This window comes from Brugia malayi (genome assembly GCF_000002995.4).
Source record: "Brugia malayi strain FR3 genome assembly, contig: Bm_v4_Chr1_scaffold_001, whole genome shotgun sequence".
NCBI lineage: Eukaryota > Metazoa > Nematoda > Chromadorea > Rhabditida > Onchocercidae > Brugia > Brugia malayi.
In genome coordinates, this window is record NW_025062475.1 from 5,908,356 (window position 1) to 5,932,743 (window position 24,388).

The window sequence follows — 24,388 nt, forward strand, 5'->3', positions numbered from 1 at the left end:
TTTAAAACAGTTCTTTTCTTTCCGATACGCTCATCGAAGAGATTTACATCCCTTTCATGAGCAATGTTAATTAACAAATACTGTCGCTTTTCAGTAAACGGTAATCTAAAGCGAAAACCGATCCTACCTATTACTTACAAATATATTGACAGAACCGGAACTGTGGAATTTTCCCTATTATGTTATTGCACCAATAAGCGATGTTTTCGTTGTGTTTACTTTATCGATATTTGATTCATATGATTCGTTTTTAGCAAAATTGCAAATAACAGTGGTAATGATTTGTTTTAGTTGAGAACAGTTATGAATTTCGATGGCAAACTTCAGAAGTGTTCTATCCGAAACGATTACTGAGATCAGTTTATCAACATTTTTGTTGATAAACTTTTACAAATACAAATAGTTTAATGTAGTAATAACTGACTGTGAATTTGACTATATATTGGGTGTTCCAATTCAGATATTTCATTCTTAGGAAATTAGTCAAACTTAAATAGAAGAATAAATTGATGTTTTAATAATATTACCAACAGGCAAGAGTTTTAGAAATTAATGACAAGAAATAAAATAAACGGAATTTAGTTGTTTCAAGAATTCGGAATATAAGTTAGGGAGGAATATATGTTATTTCTAGCCTCTATCACTGGGAATATCATTGTTTCTACAAATGGATTCTTAGAAAGCTCTGATTTAATTAAATTCATGTAACTGAAGTAGACGATGACGATTATGGCGTAATTACTGATTCCATCGCTTTTCGTGATCAAGCTTTTTTCAGGGAAGTTAACCGGAAATGTTGAAGATAAAGCGAACTCTTCTGGAAATGTCAGAAAATGAACTTGAGGTTGTAATTAAAGTCATTTCACCTGGTCGACTCCTTCAAAAGCATTCAAAATCAGATCTTCAAGAAGAAGTAATCCATTGGTGAGTCTAACTCTGTATTACAATTCTATTAAATATTTCCAAGTAAATTTGGTGAATTTTTTAATTTTACTAATTTTCTTTTCAAAAATTTCCAAATTCCTGCATTACATCTAGTATTGGAAAATATTTTTATTTGACTCATTTTGTTAAATAATTGTTTTTTTTTTTCATATGAGGACATTATTTTTTAATGCTTTTTTTTTAATATAATTTTTTTCTTTTTACTGTTTATATGAGAACATCAGGGTTTTGGAGAATGGTCTAAGAGTAACTCATGAATTCACTTTAATTGAAATGGGCGATGACAATTACGGTTTACTTACTGACAAAAACGATTGCAGCTGTTGTCAACGATCAATGTCATCCGGTGAGAATATATTTTATTGCTATTTTGACTGCTAAAATTATGGAAAGATATCTTCAAAGGAAGAAGTACATTACATTTAGAGACGAAATTCTTCACTATTTATTTCAATGTGATTGAAACTCCAAATATTTATATAGAAAACTTCTTAAATCGTAACTCATCCATTACCTGCCTCATAATTCAATTCATTTTCATCCTGAAATTTTCATAATAAATTAAGCGAAGTGGAACAACTTTGCCAACAGAAGGTGATTTAATTAAATGATAAAATGGTTCACAGTCCAGGACTGTCTCCGCCACGTAAGTCGAGCCATTAGGAATATATATTGCATTATTCTTACCTGAACGATTTAATAGTTATCATTACTTTGTTTTTTAATTCCTATTTCATTTAATTTTCAGTCTATTTCTCCTATTTATATGTACATCCCTTTTTTGATGTTCATTTGAAGTTACAGCTGAGACATCTGTTGGCAGTGTTCAACAAAGTTATCCTATCAATCATAGCTTATACTTTTACAGTTTTCATTTCACCCATTTTTAAAAATTTCATTCCTCACAGGTATTTAAAATTCTCAGAAAGTGAGTAAGCGGAGAAACAGTCTTCATTGCAATAATCTATCAGATTGTCTTCACATTTATCCATAATATGTCAATAAAAACTAAAACTTTCCTTTTCTCGGTCGATGTTCTTTTTTTGAACCTTAACATTCCCAATCTTAACAGAAAATAACCTTCTTTTATCAGCCCTCACTCTCTTAATCTCTTTTTGATTTATTAATTCAGAAGACGTGAAAAAAGGCTGTTATAGGCGTTATGGGTAAATTTATTCATACCTTTTTTTTTCATGCAATAAACTGTTGAAGTGCTGAACCCTCGACAACCCGAATAGTATTAAGACATTATGGAAATAATTATGGCTCATGTTCTTCTGGTACCAGATTAAAAGATGGTGAAGACAAATATTCTTTTCTAAATTCAACTCATATCAAAACCTTTACTGTCTTCCTAATACTTCACATGCCTAAAATTATCCATTTCTTTCGATAAATGATTTAATCCAAACTTGAATGTTTTTCTAACTTTTTAATGCACAGATAGTTGGTTTAACTTCAATTGGCATTTGCATATAACATTTTCTTTTCACAGATTTATAAATTTTCATTTTCTTTTTTAATAAAGATTTAAACTTCTTTTTTTATTTAAAATGCAGTAGTTCATAGAATTTTGGTGAATACAGAAAAATGTCATTTATTCCAGTACAACCTGATATAAATAAAAGGAACTTTTCTTGTGACCTGAAGTAAACTGACTTATAAGTTTTAAGCAAAGAAATGTTTCATTATTTTAATTCATTTCAAGTCCGTCCACCTTCCTGTCACTTCTGATTAGAGTCATGCTTCACTCAAGTCTTAAAAACATTAAAATTTTCTAAAAACCACTTGAATTTACTAAAAAAAAAAGTGAGAAATAGAAAGCAGGACTTGAAAATTCAGGTAAATTTCCGGATGTAGTACGATACCACTAAAAATAAATTAAAGTTAGTTCTACAATACCTCACATCATGTTTTACTTTAAAGTTTTTGTCTTTGCTTTTTTCAGCAAATTTGATTTCCTATGAAATGTGTTTTGCATTGAAGGTAAAAGTCGACATGCAGAAATAGTAAAGGAGAGATCAGAGAATAGTTCGCCAGCTGAAATGGTCGGATCGATTGTTGTAGAAGAGATAAATGAAATCAAATCTGAAACTAATGTTGGTTTCCACGTGATAAAAGGAAAGGATAGGAAAGAAGACTTTTTAACGATTTTTAAGGATCTTAAACAGCTCAAAGTTGATCGCAAGCTATAATTTTCTTTCTGAATTTCTTGATTAGTATTTATACTTACCTGATAGATAGATATATGATATTAGTTGCATTTACATATATATAGTCAGTACATCGAAGCGTTGTATTTCCGGAATTATATTTACAGCCATCATTTTCCTCACAATACGGTTCGAAATCAGCAATTATTGGCATGCAACCATTGCCGACAAATTTATCTCCCAGTGGTACCAAAATAAAGACTGATGGAGGTTATTTTATTAAATATTTAAGTAGGGAAGTCTCGGTAGGATTACAAAGTTTTAGTAAATCAGGGAAGAGATGCACGATCAAGTCTCGATTACTGGTTCGTTTTCTTCCACGCATTTCAAAACTTTCTGCGGATCCCTGCCAACTGCAGTCATGCACAAAATGAGTCATTTCCAGTATTGATTTATTGATATTTTGTTGTGGTTATCTTAGAAGCATCCTCTTAATAATTCTTAATTACTAAAGCAAACAAAAAATTATTAAAGAAAATAAAAGCATACAAATTTCCATCTTAAGAATAAATCCAGGTGAGAAATTTCAGACGTAAGAGTAAATCAGAAGGAGAATAATAAGCAACAGAAAGGTGGATTCTCGCAATGTTGCGCTGAATTAGGCGGTTGTTGCATTTCACTGCTCAGTAACTGCTGAATGCCGAAGTCTAAAATGTGTCTGATTGATTGATTGATTGATTGATTGGATGATTTCGTTCTGACAAATGCTAATTTCACTGAGATTTTTAGATCTCTCTCAGTACCACAGATGTAAATATAAAGGATCCATTCATTGATAATGAATCGCTGAGGAGAAAATAAAGTTTTAATTACATATTTTGTTTTGTCTCTAAAAACTTTTATTATTACTTTGCTTATTTTATTACTTTGCTGTAAGGCAATTATCTTTATTATTTCTGCTATTAAATTGATCAATTGAACAAATGATGTTTGATACATTTTACAATTGAGAAATTGCAATGATATTGATTGGTAGTCTTCTGCACATTATTAATGAATGGTTGGGATCATTTACCTAATCTAACCAATGCATTCATTTGATTTGGTTACTTTGCGCTTATCTCTAAATAGTAGGAATCTGCTACGGTAGTTAGTGGAAGTAATGAATGCATGCTGCATGTTCATGCATGCCTATTCGTGTACCATTCTAAAAAGCATAACCATTATGAAATTGATGTGTGCTCAATGAACAAATGAGCCGATAAAATCAATAGAGCAGTGCACCTCTTATCGATTCATTTCAAGTCATTTATAAGTAATAGTTGTATGCAACGCCAAGCCAAACAGTGATGTATTGGTGTGCGTACATCGGCGGCATCAGTCATCAACCTCAGTACAATAAACTTACATAATGCGCCCAACTGCCCAATCTCCTCAACAGCTCGACTCATCAGCAACTTTAATATCTTTCCGCGTTCTTTGGTCACTGTCATTGCCACTAAGGGATGTGACAGAGGACGTGAGATGTGAGATGATACGCTTTCCGCTCTTCCGCCATCCCAGCGGCACCACGACTCATCACTATTGTCATCTGAAGACTGCATCCATGTACCACAACAGCACGGGCCTGCTTCACGAGTTTGGTCTCTCTTCCACACCTTTCTCCCTGTTTCCTCTCTCTCTCTCTCTCAGCTATGTCAAGCAGCACAGAAGATACGTCACTGTACATCTGTAAGAACCACAGTGTATTCAAAAGAGCATGTTGAAAGCAGTTATCATGCAGCTCTCCGCTGCAAGTTAGATCTGCATGTATTGGTTTTTGCGTGCCATGACGTGCATGCAGTCCGTCTTTTCTCTCCATGTTCAATTGAAATTCTCACCATACTTTATTCTCCATAACATCATACAAAGAGGAAAGGAATTGCATGTGGCCCTGTGGCCCAATGGATAAGGCGTCGGACTTCGGATCCGAAGATTGCAGGTTCGAGTCCTGCCAGGGTCGTGAGCCCCTTTTTCGGTCTGCAGTAAAGGGAAACGAGCGAGTCTGATATGGTTACTCACATAATACAACAATGTACTGAAGCAGTTGGGAGGGGAATGATTTTTGATGATTGGAGTTGTATAGGGTATATATTGATGCCAAGCTACCTGACATGTATTTTGCAGTTGAGTGAGAGTAGTGCGGTGGGACTTTGAGGTTTCAGGTTGATTTGATATGTGCGTCCTTGCACTTTTGCTACTGTTTCATGAAAGCGATTATTTATGATTATTCAACTGACTTCGTTGTGAAGTGATGTTGCAACAATGTAAAGTTTTGAAATCAGTTCCTTATTTTAATATTTAATTTGATTTTGTTGAAATTTTGCTTAATTTAATTTTGTTTTATGAGCAAACAGAATAAACAGAACAAACATTTCTCAATTAAGTTAGAGTGAAATCTACACATCCTGCTTAATTAAGGATTAAACAAAAGTTGATATTTTCCAAGTCTTTACATTCGGTGCTTATGTTATGATGTTAAATGGCCTAGTGAGAAGGAGTAAGACAATTAGCTGCAATGGAAATTTTGGCTCATATATTGCGGATCTTGTGGCCAACAGACTTGCATTTTACTTATATTGCTAATCATTGATATTGAAAGTACAGAAGGATTGTCATGGCGAGGGTAGGAGGAATACAACTTGTATCTTAGCTTTCTCCTGTAGACTAATATCATGAAATTTTTATAATAAGAAGTGGAAAGAGATTTTAATAGAAAAAATTTGTATCAGTACTTTGGACGATGATTATGAAATCATCTTAATAAATAAATTAGAATGAATTTTGGCGAGGATTATTGCAGACAAGATTTTCGAGAAAAATCTATATAGTCCAGTTCAATATGAACAAATTATCAAGAAATAGCTAAATCCCTGAGTTAGTCCATGAATAAACAGGAATTTTTGGTGAGTGGAAAGGTCAGTAATGAACCACTTACTGTTTATGTAAAATGAAAAAATTAACAGCTTAACAAAAAAAAATTAATAGAAAAGTAAAGTCTCAGAAAAGTTGAAAGAACTAGCATAACCTGAACAACTTTAGGACTTGGCCAGATTGAACTGAATTGCACTGGACTAGAGAACAATTCACGATTTCTAGAAAAACCTATCTAGTATCTAGGCTTGGAATCATTTTAAGCTGAGAACCGTCTTAATGAATGAGTTTATGGCCTTTCTGATTTATTGGCATAGCGGAAAAAAATCGGAACAAGTCTAAAATTTCGGAAAGATCCTCAATATTAATTTATTTCCCTCTAAAATGCTGCTTCGACCCTGGCAGGACTCGAACCTGCAATCTTCGGATCCGAAGTCCGACGCCTTATCCATTAGGCCACAAGGCCGTGTGCTCAATTTAATTACCAGTAAAAATTGATTTTCAATCATTTGAACATGTAAATTGACCGAGTTTTAAATGAAAAACTAACTATTTCCAAAAATGTGTTGGAGAGATGATCACAGAGATGAACATTAGTTAGTAGCAATAGCGATAATGGCATAAAGTGGGTGTTGTATAAGTGTGACCTCTTAGATCAATAATGAGCTTTGAAGGAAAATGGCCACTGTCATGAAAAGTCCCTCAAGTTTTCCTTCCATTTTGTGTAATTTTAAGATTTTAACATCAGATAAGTGTTAATAATACTAAGTTTTTCGATCTGATAACAACTTTAGTCATTTTCCCTCATTCTAATAAAATTTGAGATAATCTTTTTGGCATTTCATGGAAAGTTTGAACATGCAGAAATTAATCCGTATAGAAGCAAAAATACTATGTGATACGGTAAGTTCATAAAAGACTCTAATAGGAGCTGTTTCAGGAAAGAAGATTCGTTGCCAGAAACAAAAAATTGGTGGTATTAAGAATATGTATGTGAGGTGGGGATTATTACCCTACTGAAATACTGCAATATTAAAGTGTCGCATTAAAATATTTATGTTTTGATTATAGATTCATTGTGATCGTTATTCATTGTGTTAAATAACTCGCAAAAAATGAAGCTGAAAGAAGTTTAATGTAAATTTGCTAAAAAAAGAACCGAAGTAAGGGAGAGGAAATGATTCCTCTTTCCGCGCTGCTCGTTCGGTTCCTGATTTACCGTTTCGTTAATGGAATGTTCTATTTTTTTACTGATTTGCTCAATTGCTCTATGTTCCAGTACTAAATATTGTTCACTTCTATTTTCTCTGTTTGGAACAATTATTGATTAATTTTATGGAAGATGGAATTTTATTAAAAACTACTTTAAGTACCGATCTGGAATATTTCACTATCCTATCCTTATTGGTCCTCTAGCTTCTAAATAAAATCATAAGGATTACAGGGGAATGTTATTAGGTCCAAATAATCAAACTTAAAAATTATTTCCGAAAAGTGGACAATACGTGGTTAAAAAGCAAATAGCTTTTGCGTAACGACTTTGCATCCAGTATTATCATTGTCCATAGAATCCAATTCAGAAAGCTTTTCTCGAACCGAAATAGCATCATATCCTCATCATAAGTATTCGGAAATGCTTCTGCCAACTTAGGCAACATACCGCTCAAAATAAATGATACAATATAAAATGATTGATCAATGAAATGTCATGGGCCATTATAAATGAAATACATTTGCATCATAACTTACTCAAATGGATTATGCAAGTTTAGCTATAAGATGAAAAATAAAAATTGGAAAAACATCTTTAAAATAAATTAGTATAAACAGATATAGCAGAAAAAAATTGTAATAATATAGAAGCAAAGCGATAAAAATCTTTTATCCATTCGTATGTGTCTTAGTTTAATTAGCTGCTAATTAAGATCCTGATTCCTTATACATATTAATGAGAACATGTTAATGAGAACATCTTTCTCGTTATAGTTCAACTTATTTTTCTATTTTAAATGCTTTTTTAAGACAATTTCAAAAACAAGCAAGAAAAAAACATATCGTAACTTTTTTGTCTTCCAAAAAAACTTTTTCCTTGAAGTGGCTTGAAATTATATGGAAACACTATTTTTTAAAATGAATATGCCACTGCATGCAACGGTTTTCCTGTTAATGTAATGTCGAGTAGAACTAGTCGTGGGTGCACAGGGTTACAGTGATGAAACTTCTTTTACTGCAAACATTTAGTAATAAATCAAAATTAGCTTTCTCATCAAAGAATTTAATTGTGGTTAATCCACAATTAAATTCTTTGTTAATCGGTCAGGAACGAATCACTGAATTTTGAAAGAAGAATTAGTTATTTTATCGACTTGCTTGAATCTATTAATTCTCATTAATCAGCAATGAAAGTCTAAAAAATGAAATAAATCCACAAAACTATTAACTTTTTTTCTAATGATACTAATGAGATTTTAATGAACAAGTTATCAACAAACCTGAAAATCTGAAAGAAAGTAGCTTCAGCATTTGAAAGTGGAAAGTCATTATTACTTGAATGGTTACAAATATGTTAATTATGAAAGCAAACTGAACTACCTAGATGACTATGAAAATAAAAAAAGAAAAAAGCAAAATGACTTTTTGAGTGATGATGACGATTTCGAAATTAAGAATGATTTAGTTGAGGTACAATTTTGTCATTGGCTAAGGATGCTGTGGAGAGTTAAGATAGTTAAGATGGAAAAGGTGATAAGACAGCCAACAGTTGAAGTATTTTAGTTCTGGTGGATTGATGAATCGGATTAGTCGATATTGAGGCGTTGTGGAGAGCGTAATCATTGCTGGCGTCACTTGTACAGAGAAATTTGAGGTGTTTCAAAAGCACTGGGAGTCAAATGTGCTTATGTTCTGAGAGAGGGTGTTATGAAGTGTCTCGGTGTATTTATGTTACTTCAACCAAAACGTTAGCCAAGAGAAGTTCGTGAGAGAGAAATTCGCTTATGAAAATTAAGATGTGCAATTGTTTGGTAAGAAAGAGGAATGAAATACATTGAGAAAGCGCTTGTTGAACAATAATTCTGCTAGTTACTTTCTACGATAATTCATTTTTACTCTTCTTGAAGTTACCCTCCGTATGAATAAAAAAACGTAATGAAAGAATACCTTCAAACTTTTTATAATACCTCCAACATCCATTATAATGAGAAGGAAACTAGGAAAATAACAAAGAAAGGGAAAAACCAAAAAAATTATGCTGATAGGAGGGACTTGACAAGCACTGATAAAGTTTTGCTCGGCCAACAAGAAAAACTGGAATAATAGCTAATCCAATAATGAATTCGCAATTTAAGAGCTTTTTGTTAATTTTACAAAACAAAATATTATGATTGTTTAGCATTAATGTATTTTATTATAATAAGTATGGGTATAAAGGTAAAAGTAGTATATGGATTTGGATGAAAATATTTTTATTTGTTTAAAATATATTTTTTTATTTTGTTTAAAAGCCTGAAATCTCTTTTTTACAAACTTATTCACATTTATAACATTGTTTTTGCGTTGTGTTTCCTCTTGATTTTTCGTAAATAAACTAATATAGCAATTAAATCCCCTTAAATGAACCAGCCAGAAGACAGCGCAGTTTCTCGGATGAAGATGAGAGTTAGTCTTCTGGTAAAATTTCATTTATCCATATTCGTTTTGGATTCAAACTATTAAATAAATACTTTTTTTTATTACGATCAGAATTTTTTTAGGAGGAATAAACAGCGTTTTTTTTTGTCTTTTCTAGTAAATTTGAATATGCAGCTACTAGAAATATTTTCTCAGCGTTTCTCATTTTGCGCAGTTGTTTGCTACTATTTCTCATGTTGTAAGAGGTGTCGTCTTCTATTCCAACGAAGTGTTAAAATAATTTACATAATTTAAAATTAGTTCTAATGAAATCTTGATATTATTTATGCTTACATTTGATAAAACTCAAAATATCCTCTACATACTGAATTTTTCAAAAAAATTTTATATTGAAAGATGTCGGAAAACAGGAGCACACCTTGCGCAAACGATTGCCATTCCGCTACTGATGCCCATGTCTTTATGAACATTACTTATGCAAAAGCCTCCAATAGCGATTATGAACTTTCAACGATGGTTAATTTTTGCAAATTCTTCGGAGCTTCAACATTCTTCCCCAGAGATTATTTATTCATGTGAAATTTAGTAATTCGAAATATACAGTTTGCTTTGTATTGTCATTTACTCACATAACTAATAGGAAAGCTAATGTACAATGAAGAACGAAATGTTACAATATGTCGTGTTGTAAGGTGCAACATAACACCATAGTAAAGATTAATCAAACTAATTTCATTGAGTTTATCATCACAGCCGACAATGCAAGAGTGCGACGGAATATGTGGTGACATTTACTTAGTTGATCAATTAACTAAATTTCCTTGTCTACATGTCTTGTGTGGAATGTGCCTTAATGAATGTTCACTTGTAGGTGAGTTACATTTTCGAATTTATTGTTAACAAACTGCTTTCCTACCATCATACTTCTGTTTATGTGTTCTTAAATTATCAAATTTCTGTTAGATTTGAACCAAACTTTGCAAATTTCGACTAATACTCATTGCTTATTTTCAAAAACCCTTCTGAACTAAGAACCATAACCTGACTTTATTCACTTATGAATTTGTTTGAAATTTAGAATGTGACGGTAAATTCTTGTGTCCAATGAGAGAGTGTAAGTATCTGAGCTCCTCTGGATTATGCCTGCATCAATCTACTGTAACACTTCCGGATACGAATAACGATGAAAAAGGAAACAATTCTGCTGAGTCATTTTCTGTATAGCATATTCAATAACTAAAATTTCACTAAAATATAGGGACCAGGAAAAAAGTCACAAAAACCATAGCAAAAAAAAAAGTTCCTTTATTAATTCAATATGAAAAAAATTACAACTATGATCTAATTAAATCAGAAGAGAGAATATCAATATGATTTGTACAACACCTTTCTGTCAATTCCAATGAAACAAAAATAATTTACAGGATTCTAATGCTTCCTCTACAGCACCAGTAGCCAAATCAATACCTCAAAATTCTCGGAATCACAATCAGATGAAGAGATGAATAACGACTGATTTTTGATAAAATTTCTCGACAATACATACATTTGTTAAATGATTCAACTACCAAAATGATCTTTTCAAAGTACTATTAAACATTTCGAAAATAATATGTAAATTTTTTCGAAAATATTAATTGCTCAGGGAATGAACAATGTTTACTGGTAATACAGAACAGTAAAAATTTTCAAGAGTAATCTTTCTTAACTCTATAGGAATAGCCTTATAGTTTGCAAAATTAACAAATTGTTAATTATGACGAGACGAAACCATGAGATGGAAACAAATAACAGACCAAACAGCTGCTATTTCCAGACCTAGCTGACTGTTTCCTTTTTGATAGGAACACTTTCTAATAGAAATGGATACTTAGCATTTCCCTAAAATTATGAATTATTTAAAAGCATATAAATTTTTGAGAAATAATTGGTAGAAACATATAGGAAGAGAATCGCTTGGTATTAAATTAGATGTCAGTTAATTTAATGCACTTGTAGTACAACTAATCCAGGTTTTTAAAATTTAAAAAAAGACAAAGAAAACCGGTATCATGAGAAGCATTGTTTAGTAGCTTTAATGAAACTGATAAGTCAAGGACTTTCACCACAGTTCATTCCAGCCTTCATTTTCTCAATATTATGTGTTAAAAACAAACAAATTCAGGAATTATATCCGCCTATAGCTTTTCACACTAACATATTTATTTAACAGTCTCGCATTGTGAAGAATATAGTGATTATTATGACCTGAAACAGGAGAAAGGAACCTTTAGATCGACTGTCTTCGCATAATTCTAATCAGTGCAATCTGCAAAAAATGATTCTCAAATGAAAAATGGTATGATCAATTAATCGAGCATTTTCAGCAAAAATGACAAACGACATACGGGATAAATATTTCGAACTTTAGCAACTTTTGCCGTACTTCACGGCAAAAGTTGAATAAAATATAGGCAATTAAACAAACGGAAAAAGAAACATATAAGAATACATAATGAAATACGGGTAATAATAAAGTATTCACCACAATAAAACGTATCGTCAACAGCTCTACGTTATGCTCACAACCTGATACTAGCAACAATTAGTAAACGAAACAGAGCGGAAAAAGAACAGTATCAACAGACAAACTATAAAGTTGAATTGAATTTCGATTAATTAAAATCTTTCCAATCAAAATTTTAGCAGATTCTAATTGATTTAATTCATCTTAGTTATTTTCATTCAAATAAACTGATTGCTAAATAATCCTACTCTTTTTCAATTGGAAACTTCGTTACGTATCCCTTCTACCTTTCTATAAAAAATAATTTAAGAAGCTGCAGTGCGATGTTTTGGAATTTATTTATTCTTAATCAGGAATTTGATTTTCAGTGCAGACTGATATCATCTGAAAGTCTCAAATACATTTTAAAATGCTTTTTGTCGATATCAGCAATATTTCATCTTTGTTTTGTCCTTTAAATGAGAAAAAACTTGTTGTTTTACAGAAAAAAGTTACAAACAAACCACCAATTTATTGACAAAGAAACATAAACTATTTGAAAACCAAACCTTTTAATCGAATAATTCCGTTCCTTCGCCCATTGTACGCTGTTTGTATATAACATAATGGAATGGCATAAACATAATCTGTGATATTAACGGCATGCACTGCTGTATTCCTATCCTCTCCTCAATGAGAGCACAATGAGAACTTTTCTAACCCCTTTTCGAGCGTACCAGATAATTTCATTTTTAAATATGTAATAATGTGTTCGGAGTAGTAATTGCACACATTCTCTAAAAATATGTTAATTTGCTCACCTTTAGGAATATATTCCAGGCATTCTCGACATTGTTATTGCATAAGTTAAGCAACTTGCAAAAAGGCAAGAAATTCTCATAGAGTTGTATATTCTCCTCATATGCATGCATGATTTGAATTCATATCACCTTTCCTTTATTCGATTAATTGAGTGCTTATACTCACTGCAATGATAAACTCTGCGTTTGAAGCTAAATGAAAAGTGTTACGTCTACATATTTAGACACATGTAAATTGCACCTATTCCTTACACTACGAATAATTTTTCATTGATACTTCCAAGAATTAAGCGAATAGAATAGAACAAGATAGCGCTGCAACAGTGGATGTTGGCATGAATCCAGTAAATAGAGAGTGTTTGTGGCGGGAAACGCATGTTCTCTCTTGGTTTGCACGTAGTTGTCGCACGAGGTCACGTGAGGTTAGTTAGGTTGGATGGGTTTATGCAAGTGCAGTTCATATTCTTTATTAATGTATATCCCACTGTCTCATCCAAGAGGATTCACGTAACCAGTTAATATTGGCAAATAATTAAATCCATCTTCGGGTGTCATTTTTGGTAAAAAATAAAGAATGATTGAAATAGGTAAAAGCATAATCGTTGTATACCAGCCAAAATATAGAGACAGTTTATTGCTGCACATCTTCAGCTTCTTTTTGTTCGGTCACAACAAACTGATATAATGAATGTTTAATTAATATCATTCAGACGAAATTTTGCCCAACTTTTTCGCTATTTTGACACAAGTAGTATAAGATGACTTGTCCTGCGATGCGAAATATATTGGCTGAATAAAACCGCGTGTGATAGAATAATTTGGGAAGAAGGAAGAGTGCAAATAACGGCGCGAGAATTGTTAATTTATATGGATTGCCGGAACAGGAAATAGAAATTTTAAGACTTGCCAGTGTACGTAGAGTTCAGCCACGAATTCGTATTCTTATCCACGTAGCTATTAAACCACTCACTTTCATTATTGGCCCACGTTTTTAGTATTGTGCTATCCATCTGCCAATATTCATTAGTGTCCTTTCTTTAAGTACGTATCTTATGTGCTGCAATTTTCATATCGCAACACGTTTCTCGGAAGAAATGTCATAGAGAGCTAGGGTATAATTATTTTCAGCGTATAGCATGTAGGCAATATTTTCTTCTTTGTACAGTCATGCCTACCTTTCAACAAAAATTGGTAATTTTGAAACTGATTGAATCTTTAATTTCCACATATTTAGCCGAAATTGTGCGCTCGATCGGCTTTAAATTTTCACTTCTTCAGAATGATTGTTGTACTGTCTTCTCGATTTGTGAGTAATGCCCACGTTTCATGCTTTTGTTCATACGTCCTTGAAGTGACGATATAGAAATTTCAATTCAGTTTAAATGTAGGAGGAAGACAAGACACTATTAGCTTATATTTCCTGGCAGAACGTTCAAAGGAAATTTTCAAACTTAGAAGAAACTTTAAACTTTTGTTCTGACCAAACTTATTCGTCGAATAGCAGTCCTAAGATTTAGTGAAGTATTAATGCATACAGTTAAATGAGAAGTAATGTATTTTACTAACTAGAATTGATATCTTTGTTCTAGTGATTGTTGTATGTGGTACTTGCAATTAGATTTGAAAAAGTATGCGGTATACTTTTTTATTAGATATAATTTATTTTGGATATAATTGGTCTTAGATGTCATTTTTTTTTATATTTTAGATATAATTTATAGATATAATTCATCAGATAAATATAATTGGACTGAAAATTATCATTTTAAGAAATTTCATGACATGATTTCATTTTATAGAAATATGAGAAGACTGCAATTTTCTCTAAAGAAAGGTTAGCTTCTCCCAAGATTTTGTAGAAATCAGTTTTATTCTTAAATTTTTTTTCCAGTTTGTAATCATTCGACTAACCGATTAAAATTTTAGCTCATTATTGTTTTCCTTTTTCTGTGAAACTGCAATTCGATAATTTGTGTTAATGAGTTTATGTAAACTACTAGGAAATGTAATGAGATTTATTTATCTTTCGCAGAAGGTTGGAATAGATATTTTACGAATGAACATTGCTTGTTAAGTAAGTCGTCAACTAAGTTTTAAATAGTTCATATTGTATATGTAATAGGATTAATCTAATCCTTAAACGCTATCTGCATATATATATATATAGGTTGAATGAGGATGTTTTAGGAATTAAGCAATGACATCGTATACACCAGGAACACGTCAAGGTCATAGTGGGAACAGTCATCAACATAATGTCTATACTCGACGTGGGTCCGGTGATGTTGAGTTTGACGTGCCGATTCCATCTTTCAGACGGTGACTTTTTGACATGCACTAACTGTCTGCTAGATTTCGCTGCAAAGTGAAATCGCAGAAATGAAGGTATTTTTTAAAACGGTTGTTTTCAGTACATATATCATTTTGTGCATTCTACTTTTCTTCCAGGGCGGAGCATACTCTAATGGATAACTTTCGAGAACGCCTGAATTTACGTACGTATCGTGAGTCACTCAATATATCTGCTTGTGATAATGAAATGCTTGATGAAGGTGTGATTTCCCATCATTTTTATACGAATCTATTATTAGATTGGTTAGATTTGGCTATCGTCAAGCCTATAGCTTCTTCCTTTTGCTGTTCAGTTCATTTTTGTTCACTTTTTTTTTTTTTTTTTTTTTTTTTTCTTTTTTAAACTGTGTTATCTCTTGCATTTTAATCTATGGATTTAGTTTACAAGTCTCACAACAAATTTCAAGTTTCAAGCAATGCGCATAATTTATATTCCTACTTTAGTGTAGGAAATTACAGATCTTGGACATCCTCCAGCTACGCATGACACACCACCTGGAACTTATATGGGTTCATTACAATCAGATTCATTATTTAGTACAGCGTTTCGATCAAGGTCTCGTTCAGATGCAACAGGCAGTCCATTGTTTTGTCGTCAAAGCTTGGGGACAATAGTGCTATTTCCAAATAGATTAGAAAAACAATCAAAGAGTGAGTTGTTTTACTTTTATTACTGCTAATAACATCGAAGATGATAAAGGCCATTTTTACAACAATCATATATTTCGAAATGGTATTTAATTTTTCCATCTTAAACTTAACCAATTTAAAAAATGTGATTTTATGAATACATTTTCAGGACATAACCTTCGCGTTCGCAATGAAAGGCATAGCGTATGCGTAACAGATCTACCAGAATTGAAAAGCTCAAGTTCGTCAATACCATCGAATCATCTATTTGTTGATGCAAAACCTACAAATGTTGCAGTCATAGATATTGATAATCAGTGGCATGGACCATCAAGTGCAGTCGAAATGAGATCAAGTATGTGGAACCTGCCGGTATGATTTGATTCGTACATTTACTACACACTTGATTTTTCCAACATGTATTGTGTTGGGCTAATATTGAAATGATGTTGCAAAGAACTCTCACCAAGGTAATAAGGAGATGAAAACTCATTAGTGTTTGTCGATGTAAACTGACTGATCAATTTTAGTCGGCACGATTATTTTACTTACTTTTCTTGTCAGTTAATTGCAAAACCACTCTTAAAAGAGCACAGTAACTTCAATATACCCCTGAAGAATAGATATGAAATTTTTAGCAATGAAGAAAGTATTTTGTGTTGTGTTTTCTATTTCAGTGTCACTCCAATCCTCTCCATCTCGAGGTCGATAGATATGATACACTTGAAAAGCACCAGTCTCCCTTGAGTAAGTTCCGCTATCATTTTTGCAAAGAGTCTGAATTGGAATTGACATTGAAGTCTTTGAAATTTCTTGCTGTATAAAAATTTTGATGTTATGAAAGCTTTATATGCATTCAGTTTCACTTATATTGAATACTAAATATGAATTTGCTTAGTTAATAAGTTTATGATTTTGTTAATGCAAACTTATTTCAGCACATACTAGCAAAGAACATGCAGCTTTTAATACCAATACATTACAAATTACACGACGTTTTGAGCCTGAACCACTGTCACCGTTCAGTAACTATGCAATTCTTATCAAAGAGGTTTACTTTTTATTGCAAATTAAATTTGTCACTTTTTATAATGTGAACGTAATTTATTTTTGATCTTCGATTGTTCAGAGTGTTGAAATTTTGGGAAATATTCCGGAACTAATGCCAAACTCATTTAATTCTTACATTTTTCATTCATCGTATTTAATTTAGACACTGTCAAAAATAATGATGCAAATTCTTAGATATATCTTGCAATATTTCCAGTTTTACTTAAAAGCTTAGGAGGTTAGAAATGGTGGAAATGAGGGTCAGTGGCCTATCTAGTGACCGAAGTTATCAATTCTGAAAGTTCTGTCATATGTCCTATATATTTATAACCCGCACTGATTTCGCTTTTACAAATACTGTATGGAAGTTATATCCATTTTATATGGTAAAAGAGTTAAAACTGCGGGTTTTGAAAAAAAATTATTCTGAAGTGGGAAGAACTGAACTTTTGTGCTGCGTCGTGCACACTTCATCCTCTTGATGCTTAATGAATCTCTCGTAGTAGACTCATGCACTTGGAATCAATAATTATATTTTTAAGCAGATTGGTAAAATACTTTATTCTATACTTTCTTTTTCTGTACTGTGAAACTGCTACATTTATTTATTTTGACTAATTTTTAATTTACACATTTATACAGTACACGATTCTCTTTTCTTTTTGAAAATGTAGTTGTGGCAGTTAATCTATAGTAAATTTATAGGAGTGGTTTTTGCTGACCCTAAATTCAAAAATTTCATTCACCCTGGAGTCATTAAGAGATATGCTACTGAACAATCTTGATGACAAACAAGCAAATTTAGTTCTGTAGCTTAGTCTCTCTTATCTTTCTTGCTCGGATTAATAGCGATATTGCTTTGTTGGGTTAGATAATTTTTTCCCAAAAAACACTAGCAAGTAGCATTACTCAGACTTCTTACTCTAGATTGCATTTCGACTATCTCTTATAATCTCTTCATTTCAACCCTCTTCTACATGAACGTCTTCTTTGACATAAAATTAAATTTAGATTAATTTTGCGATAAGGTCACTGGAGTTTCATTTCGCTTTTTTTTAGGTGTTTTTTTTTTAATCCCAACTTTATTCATTATTTTTTCAAGTTATCAAACAGATGTTTCAATGATACGGTCGTCATAAAATCGACAGCAACATCTCTCCAAAGTCATACAGTATATACTCTTGCGATAGCTGTTGCAGTGTTTTACAAGGCATCATTTAGTTTCTACAATTTTATTTAGAAAGATTAAAATTCACCTCTTATACTTGGTTAAATTCTACACACTTATATTCAAATTCCCCATAAAATTAGTGCCAGTCATATCTGCTCTGAAGACTTGAAACTGCTTATCATTGAATATATTATGTAACGGGTTTGGCAGTTCATCTTTGTTTAGTTTTGAATATAGTGATGATAAGGACAAGGCAGAACGATGAGCTTTCGAAACACGTTGCGACAAGAAAAGAAAATTGACGAATCCAAGCGTGTTACTATAATACGCTTGGATTCGCTTAGATTTAACAATCAGTTAAATTATAACATTCTCGAAATTTGAAGTCTTTCTGAAATATTATAAAGTCTTTTTTGATTTCAAATCAGTAGACGCCTCTGTGATTGTGGCATTGTGCAAATTCTGTTTTTTTGCTCTATTTTCTCTATGTTTTCTAAGTTTATTAACTTATTGATAACCTGCATTCGAGAATCATCACGATAATGATTATATGACTTAGATCTCTTTATAGGAATTTAAAAAATTTCCCATCTCTCTTTTCTGTAATATTATTATATTGCACAATTTTCCATATTTTTCCTACTTGCTAGTCAACTCCGACTTTTATTCTATGCTACAAGAAAACTTGTTACTATAAAATTTACTATGTTAATATTATTATTATGTTACTTCTACTATTATGTTATTATTTTCCTTTCTTCCTTTCTTCACGTGCTAAAGTTTTGATCCTAGTTTATTCGTTTCGCACATTATTTTTGATTTTACATGAACCACTGATAATAGATATTAGAGTTTTTGGACAGTTTTTCAAGCAAACGTGAGAGCAAAACATACAAATTATTGTACAGTATCAACGATTCAAAGCAAAATTTTACTGTTATTACTTTCTAAGTTTCGAATTGATTCCGAACATTAGTTACTTATGAACATTTCCATGAGATTGGAATTATGGCTTTTATGATTTCTAAGGTATTCTTTTCCTATTTTGTTCCTATTTGAGAATTATGTGGATGTCAAGAAAGAAGTAAACTAGAGTGGGGTAATTAGATGTTACTCGAAACTGAATGAGTCTGTCTACACCACGATGAATGGATTACATATTTGGCATATTTCCGAGGATTTTATGTTTATTAATTAAGTTAAAACTTCTGCTACAAATTTATTGGCTGCAAACCTGTCGGTTAACTTTGAGAAATGGCTCAGTTATACTCTAGAAATTGACAGAGCAGCTCAACAAAATATAAACTCATGAGAGTGATGTTGACTGCATCATGTAGCATTTCTGAGTTGCATAAAATTTTATTTATAACTACTTCATTAGTCGTCTATCTTTCTTCATTATAGTAACACGCTTGGATTCGTCAATTTTCTTTCATTGGATTTTGTGTTCTCAAAACTAGTAGTTTTTCTTTAGAACGTACTAAACGAACTCACTTAAAATGCGTAATGTTTGGAACTATAAGTCGTATAAATATCTGCTTTTCACTGTTTTCTATAACAACAAGTAAAATTAGTGGCAGCTGTGCAAATTAGAGAATTTTCGATTGCTGTTGTTTGTTTGCGGGAAAACATATTCTGTATCTTAATGCATAACGAATTTATTCTATATCTTAATGTATGATGAATTCTCCGTGCATACTTACACATTCAGTGAAGTCAATTGTAGTGCCATAGTTCGATTAAACTTTCAACTTTCAGATTTTTCTATCTCTAGTCTTTCGTTCGGTTGTTTTTATCACATTCTATAGTTTGCTAAATTTCTTGTTTTACACTGGAGATTTCTGAATTTTATTTGTTATACAAATGTAGCTGTAGGAAAGGTACTGTACAGGCAAAGTGATGATACCAGTAAAAACGAAAAAGATTCGGTCTATAGGAAAAAACTTCTTTTTTATCATTGTCAGTCAATAAAATAGCTCTCTTATCCATTCTAATGCTCAGCAACTACGTTTTGGACAACTAAAATCTCAGTTCCAAAATATATTAAAAAAACGTCTCATTGAAAATTCCATGTCGTATAATTGAGGCATATTGGAACATTGGACGCTTCCTTAAATATGTTAAGAAATAGCTGTAGCGTTTCCATTAATTCTCAACGATTTCCACTAATCTTTCACTTCAACAGTTTCGGGAAACTTTTGCTTCATTTTCTTGTCCCCCGCCTTTTCATTGCTAGTAGATATGGACATCCAATCATATACGATTTTGAAAGATGGCCCTCAGACGCAAGAGTGGGTAAGTTTTTGTTTTCTAATTAAAGTTATTAATTCCAGAGTCCATTTAACTTGTCGTCCGAGCAGTTACCACTGTACCCGTCTTATGATGGAGCTACTCCCGAATTCTTCAAAGTTATTTTCGGTTCGCTTCCCTTATTTCTAGCTATTTTTCTTCATAATTTTTATAAAATAATAGATTTTCGAACACTTGCTACATTTTATTTTTGGTGTTTTAAACTAATAATCTTCAAGAAATACGAGTTGAAGTTACAGAAAGTCAGGATGCTGTTTATTCATCGTTTATGCGCGCACACAAATGCTACGATCTAATTCCTATAAGTACGAAATTAGTGGTTTTTGATACTGAACTACAGGTTAGGTTTATTTCCATATTCCAAGATTTTTAAGTAGTTTCAAGTTCTTACTCTTCATTAATTTAAGGATACTTCATTTTTAGTTTATATTTCCTTAATAAAAACCTTTAGGAGTAAACATTTTTATAGCATAGAGGAATGAAAAACTAGTATGTGGATGGAATTAGTTGTTGAAAAGGGGCTGCAAAAAGAAAGTAAAATGGTTATAATTCGATATAAATAATAGTTTTTTTATCAAGAGCGTCTTAATTTCTTTTTATTTTATTCTATTTTTTAATATTCTAGTCAAGATTAGAAGTTGCAAAGACAGTGTTTTTTTGTTTGCACAACTATTTTATAGGTGAAGAAGGCCTTTTTCGCTCTTATCTACAATGGAGTTCGAGCAGCCCCACTATGGGATAGCAGAAAACAAGAATTTGTTGGCATGCTCACTATTACGGATTTTATTCGAATACTTCAAAAGTATGAATGTTTTCTGTTATGGAAATGTCGCAGCAGTGCAAATCCATAAGAATTATACTTTAGGGTTTTTTTCACTAATATTTTGTCTCATCAACGCTTTTGCAAACTCTATGAAGACAACCAGATTTGGTTTTTATCTTTTATAAAATCTTTTGTAGCGTTGTTTTAATAAGCTTTGTTCTCTCCTATACTTACAACCGTATACTTTTTACTTATTGGTTGTAAATTATTTGAGTTGTTTCCGGGACTCTATGTCTTTAAAATCTTATGCTCTTTTACGCAAAGAATACAACTTGAAGTGTCATTGTAATTTTTTTTTCATGTGGCTTTTATTAAGTCGTATCCTACAGATATTATGTAAAGAATGATTCAAAAAGTGAAGGCATGCAGGATCTTGAAAAACATAAAATAGCAACTTGGCGTGAAGAACTGGAGCGGGATGGTTATTTGAAACCTCTGGTATCTATAAATCCTTCCGAAAGGTATTCATTCATACATCCTTCATCTACCATTTTAATTTAGTTATGTTTTTTATTTGCGAGCTTTTTTTATAACTGAAAAGTTCTGTCTTCTTTTTTTTCTTTCGAAACTTCTTCTTTAAAGGAGATTTATTTAGCCTTTTCCAAGCAATTCAAGTTCTCTGTAAAGAGAAAGTGCATCGTTTGCCGGTGGTAGAGGAGTGTACTGGCAATATCGCTTTCATTCTAACTCATAAGCGTTTGATGAAATTCCTGTATCTATATGTTAGTATTTGTTTTCATTTTCAAAAAAATTCTCTTGATGAAGTGACGATTCTTTAATAACTGGTTTCAGCTACTTTTGCTGTAAAAGTAGTTACGTTAATTTCAGTGCCTGAAGCTGTACTTGTTTCGAATTTTTTTGGGAAATTTGTTAGGAATAACTTGATTAAAATTTGACTAAAATTCTGGTGCTGTCTTAAATTTCTATAAGACTTTCGTTTCTTGAACAAAAAAATTATACTGAATGAATTTATAGGATTTTTTGGATGATTTAATTTATAGGATTTTGGATTAGAATCCATAAAATACTTATGGATGATTTTAGATGATCGATCTACCTTGTCCATCCTTCATGGAGAAGACACCTCGTGAGTTAGGAATTGGTACATGGAATGCTGTTTCAACAATTACTGAGAATACTTCACTAATAGATATTATGGATATATTTCTTTCTAAACGGGTGTCTGCTTTACCTGTATTGGACGAAAATGAGAAAGTACGTTTTATTTTCCGAAAAATCGATTTAAGTAAAAATTCTCATCGAATTTTTTTCTTTTAATAGATGATGGGCTTACTGCAGTTATAGCTATTTTTGAACAGTCTTATGAAAATTATGTGGGAGGTATTGTTGATGCATTATAAGTCTGCAAAAATTCATAGTGAATAATCCAATACATTAAAAAATTCGATTAGGACACTTTACAGGTTATCGACATTTATGCTAAATTCGACGCTATAAATTTAGCGGCTAATAAGTCATATATTGATTTGGATATTACAGCGCGGGAAGCTTTACAGTATCGTGTTGATGTAAGCTTCATTTTTTGTTACCAATTAAATTTTTTTAATACATAAGAAATCAACAGATTTCTTTAAAAAAGTTCAATTTTCAGTGGTTTGAGGGAGTACGCTGTTGTTCACCAGATGATTCATTAATGAAGATTGTAGAAATGATAGTTCTTGCCGAAGTGCATCGATTGTTGGTTGTTGACCACAATGAGAAAGTGATAGGAATCATTTCACTCTCAGATATACTACGCTTTTTGGTCTTAGAACCACCAGTTACACCACCTGAGAGAAGTAAGTTGTTATTCATCTGCCCCAATGAATAGATAATTTCAGCTAATAGTTTATGGATTTAGAGCGTTACTTGCCTGCATGATATTTGGACATAGTCCTAATGCATTCGGTTTACTTCGAAAAAAGTTATAGCACTTGGCATAATGGTTATTAAGAAATTGGGTCTTAAAATGGATAAATTTGTATTCACCTTTATAAAGTAATATTACATTGAAATCATGGAATATGTAATTCTCATCTACTGATTTTATAACGTTTTCAAAACTAATAACACAAGGAACTCTCATTTCACTTTGCTTTAATATCTTTTAAATTAAAAATATCCCAGATATTATTGCCGCTATTTAGTGTTTAATAGAAATAATTTAGATCGCAGTCCTGATTTTCCAATGGACGATGTAATTGGAAGTAATGATGATGAAATATATTGTTCGTAATATAAGATTACCTCCAACTTATTCAGTGGTGAACAGAAGATTGTCGTATTCTCAAATGCTTTTCTTCTAGCCCCTTATAAATAATATTTCCCTTCTAATTTTTATAATAGATTCAGTATGTTCTGTTATTGCATTTTATGTTATAGCACCCACTGACAAATTCATTTTATTGGGTACATTTCGATAGTCTAGTCTATTTATTATCGCATCATCAGAAGGGTAAGGGATTTGATTATTAGTTCAGAATTGAGAAGCTCAGTCGTAGGTGCCTGCCAAACTTCATTGACTGCTTCGTATTCGTTATGTTTAATTTAAGTTACTTTTACCATTTTTTCATTTTACGTTATTTTACTCTAAATACGTGTCTTCCATCAATGTGTTTTCAGAAAATTTTCCGATATGGGTGCATTTTCATTTAATATAGTATAATATAATTGGATTGTTTGAGATAAGTTTAAAGCTTGTTGCTTTTTTGCACTTATCAAGTTAGATGCTTGACTTAACGAATAGTTTTCTGAGAACTGTAATTGTGCAGAAGTTTTAGATAAAAGGACAATCTTAGAGATTATTTAACTTAAGCATATATATATATATATATACGTTGTGAAGGATAATGTACAAAGTTGTTCATTTCACTTAATATAGCAAGTGGTGGTGCTGTTGTCAGAAAGATTCAAATATAAATGAAGCCACTGGGTCTCATTCACATCGTATAATTCCGGGTCTATTGTGCTACTTTTCGTATGCTTATTTTAAATAAAGTTGTTATTTTGCTGGATTATATTATATGTATATATATATATATATTTGTAGCCTTGTCTTTTTTGAGTTACTTTGAACGTTTATTTCATGAGGGAGTACAATTGGAA

General features: G+C 31.8%; 6 protein-coding genes and 2 non-coding genes across 9 annotated transcripts; 4 read left to right on the top strand and 4 right to left on the bottom strand.

Annotated features, from left to right (window-relative positions):
- Positions 1 to 793: 793 nt before the first annotated feature.
- On the top strand, positions 794 to 3,795 carry Bm10879 (Uncharacterized protein; the record flags this gene model as incomplete). Of its 2 annotated transcripts, XM_001899652.2 has the most annotated exons (5): positions 794 to 924; positions 1,170 to 1,291; positions 2,932 to 3,044; positions 3,266 to 3,368; positions 3,689 to 3,795. In XM_001899652.2, the coding sequence occupies 5 exons, from the start codon at positions 794 to 796 to the stop codon at positions 3,793 to 3,795; spliced, it is 576 nt and encodes a 191-aa protein (XP_001899687.1). The 2 variants fall into 2 exon arrangements, with proteins under 2 accessions (XP_001899687.1, XP_042932626.1); XM_043076692.1 differs by lacking the exons at positions 794 to 924; positions 1,170 to 1,291 and having other exon boundaries at positions 2,991 to 3,044.
- On the bottom strand, positions 3,702 to 5,025 carry Bm10878 (Uncharacterized protein; the record flags this gene model as incomplete). The annotated part of the gene is made up of 3 exons (XM_043076693.1): positions 3,702 to 3,805; positions 4,507 to 4,747; positions 4,984 to 5,025. The coding sequence occupies 3 exons, from the start codon at positions 5,023 to 5,025 to the stop codon at positions 3,702 to 3,704; spliced, it is 387 nt and encodes a 128-aa protein (XP_042932627.1).
- A 2-nt stretch (positions 5,026 to 5,027) lies between these two features.
- Bm14644 lies at positions 5,028 to 5,100 on the top strand. Its single transcript has one exon. It is a non-coding gene; the product is annotated as a tRNA-Arg (tRNA).
- Positions 5,101 to 6,404: 1,304 nt separating this feature from the next.
- Positions 6,405 to 6,477, bottom strand: Bm14638. Its single transcript has one exon. It is a non-coding gene; the product is annotated as a tRNA-Arg (tRNA).
- A 773-nt stretch (positions 6,478 to 7,250) lies between these two features.
- Positions 7,251 to 7,669, bottom strand: Bm14428 (Uncharacterized protein; the record flags this gene model as incomplete). The annotated part of the gene is made up of 2 exons (XM_043076694.1): positions 7,251 to 7,292; positions 7,517 to 7,669. The coding sequence occupies 2 exons, from the start codon at positions 7,667 to 7,669 to the stop codon at positions 7,251 to 7,253; spliced, it is 195 nt and encodes a 64-aa protein (XP_042932628.1).
- Positions 7,670 to 10,037: 2,368 nt separating this feature from the next.
- Bm16902 (Uncharacterized protein) lies at positions 10,038 to 11,146 on the top strand (the record flags this gene model as incomplete). The annotated part of the gene is made up of 4 exons (XM_001899654.2): positions 10,038 to 10,157; positions 10,395 to 10,512; positions 10,720 to 10,859; positions 11,066 to 11,146. The coding sequence occupies 4 exons, from the start codon at positions 10,038 to 10,040 to the stop codon at positions 11,144 to 11,146; spliced, it is 459 nt and encodes a 152-aa protein (XP_001899689.2).
- Positions 11,147 to 12,698: 1,552 nt separating this feature from the next.
- Bm1488 (Uncharacterized protein) lies at positions 12,699 to 13,058 on the bottom strand (the record flags this gene model as incomplete). Its single annotated transcript, XM_043076695.1, has 2 exons — positions 12,699 to 12,815; positions 12,948 to 13,058. The coding sequence occupies 2 exons, from the start codon at positions 13,056 to 13,058 to the stop codon at positions 12,699 to 12,701; spliced, it is 228 nt and encodes a 75-aa protein (XP_042932629.1).
- Positions 13,059 to 15,144: 2,086 nt separating this feature from the next.
- On the top strand, positions 15,145 to 23,519 carry Bma-aakg-1 (the record flags this gene model as incomplete). Its single annotated transcript, XM_043076696.1, has 15 exons — positions 15,145 to 15,266; positions 15,396 to 15,499; positions 15,759 to 15,950; positions 16,099 to 16,301; positions 16,607 to 16,676; positions 16,868 to 16,980; positions 20,484 to 20,568; positions 20,700 to 20,800; positions 21,141 to 21,262; positions 21,613 to 21,744; positions 21,879 to 22,005; positions 22,328 to 22,498; positions 22,708 to 22,812; positions 22,896 to 23,082; positions 23,452 to 23,519. The coding sequence occupies 15 exons, from the start codon at positions 15,145 to 15,147 to the stop codon at positions 23,517 to 23,519; spliced, it is 1,902 nt and encodes a 633-aa protein (XP_042932630.1).
- Positions 23,520 to 24,388: the final 869 nt, after the last annotated feature.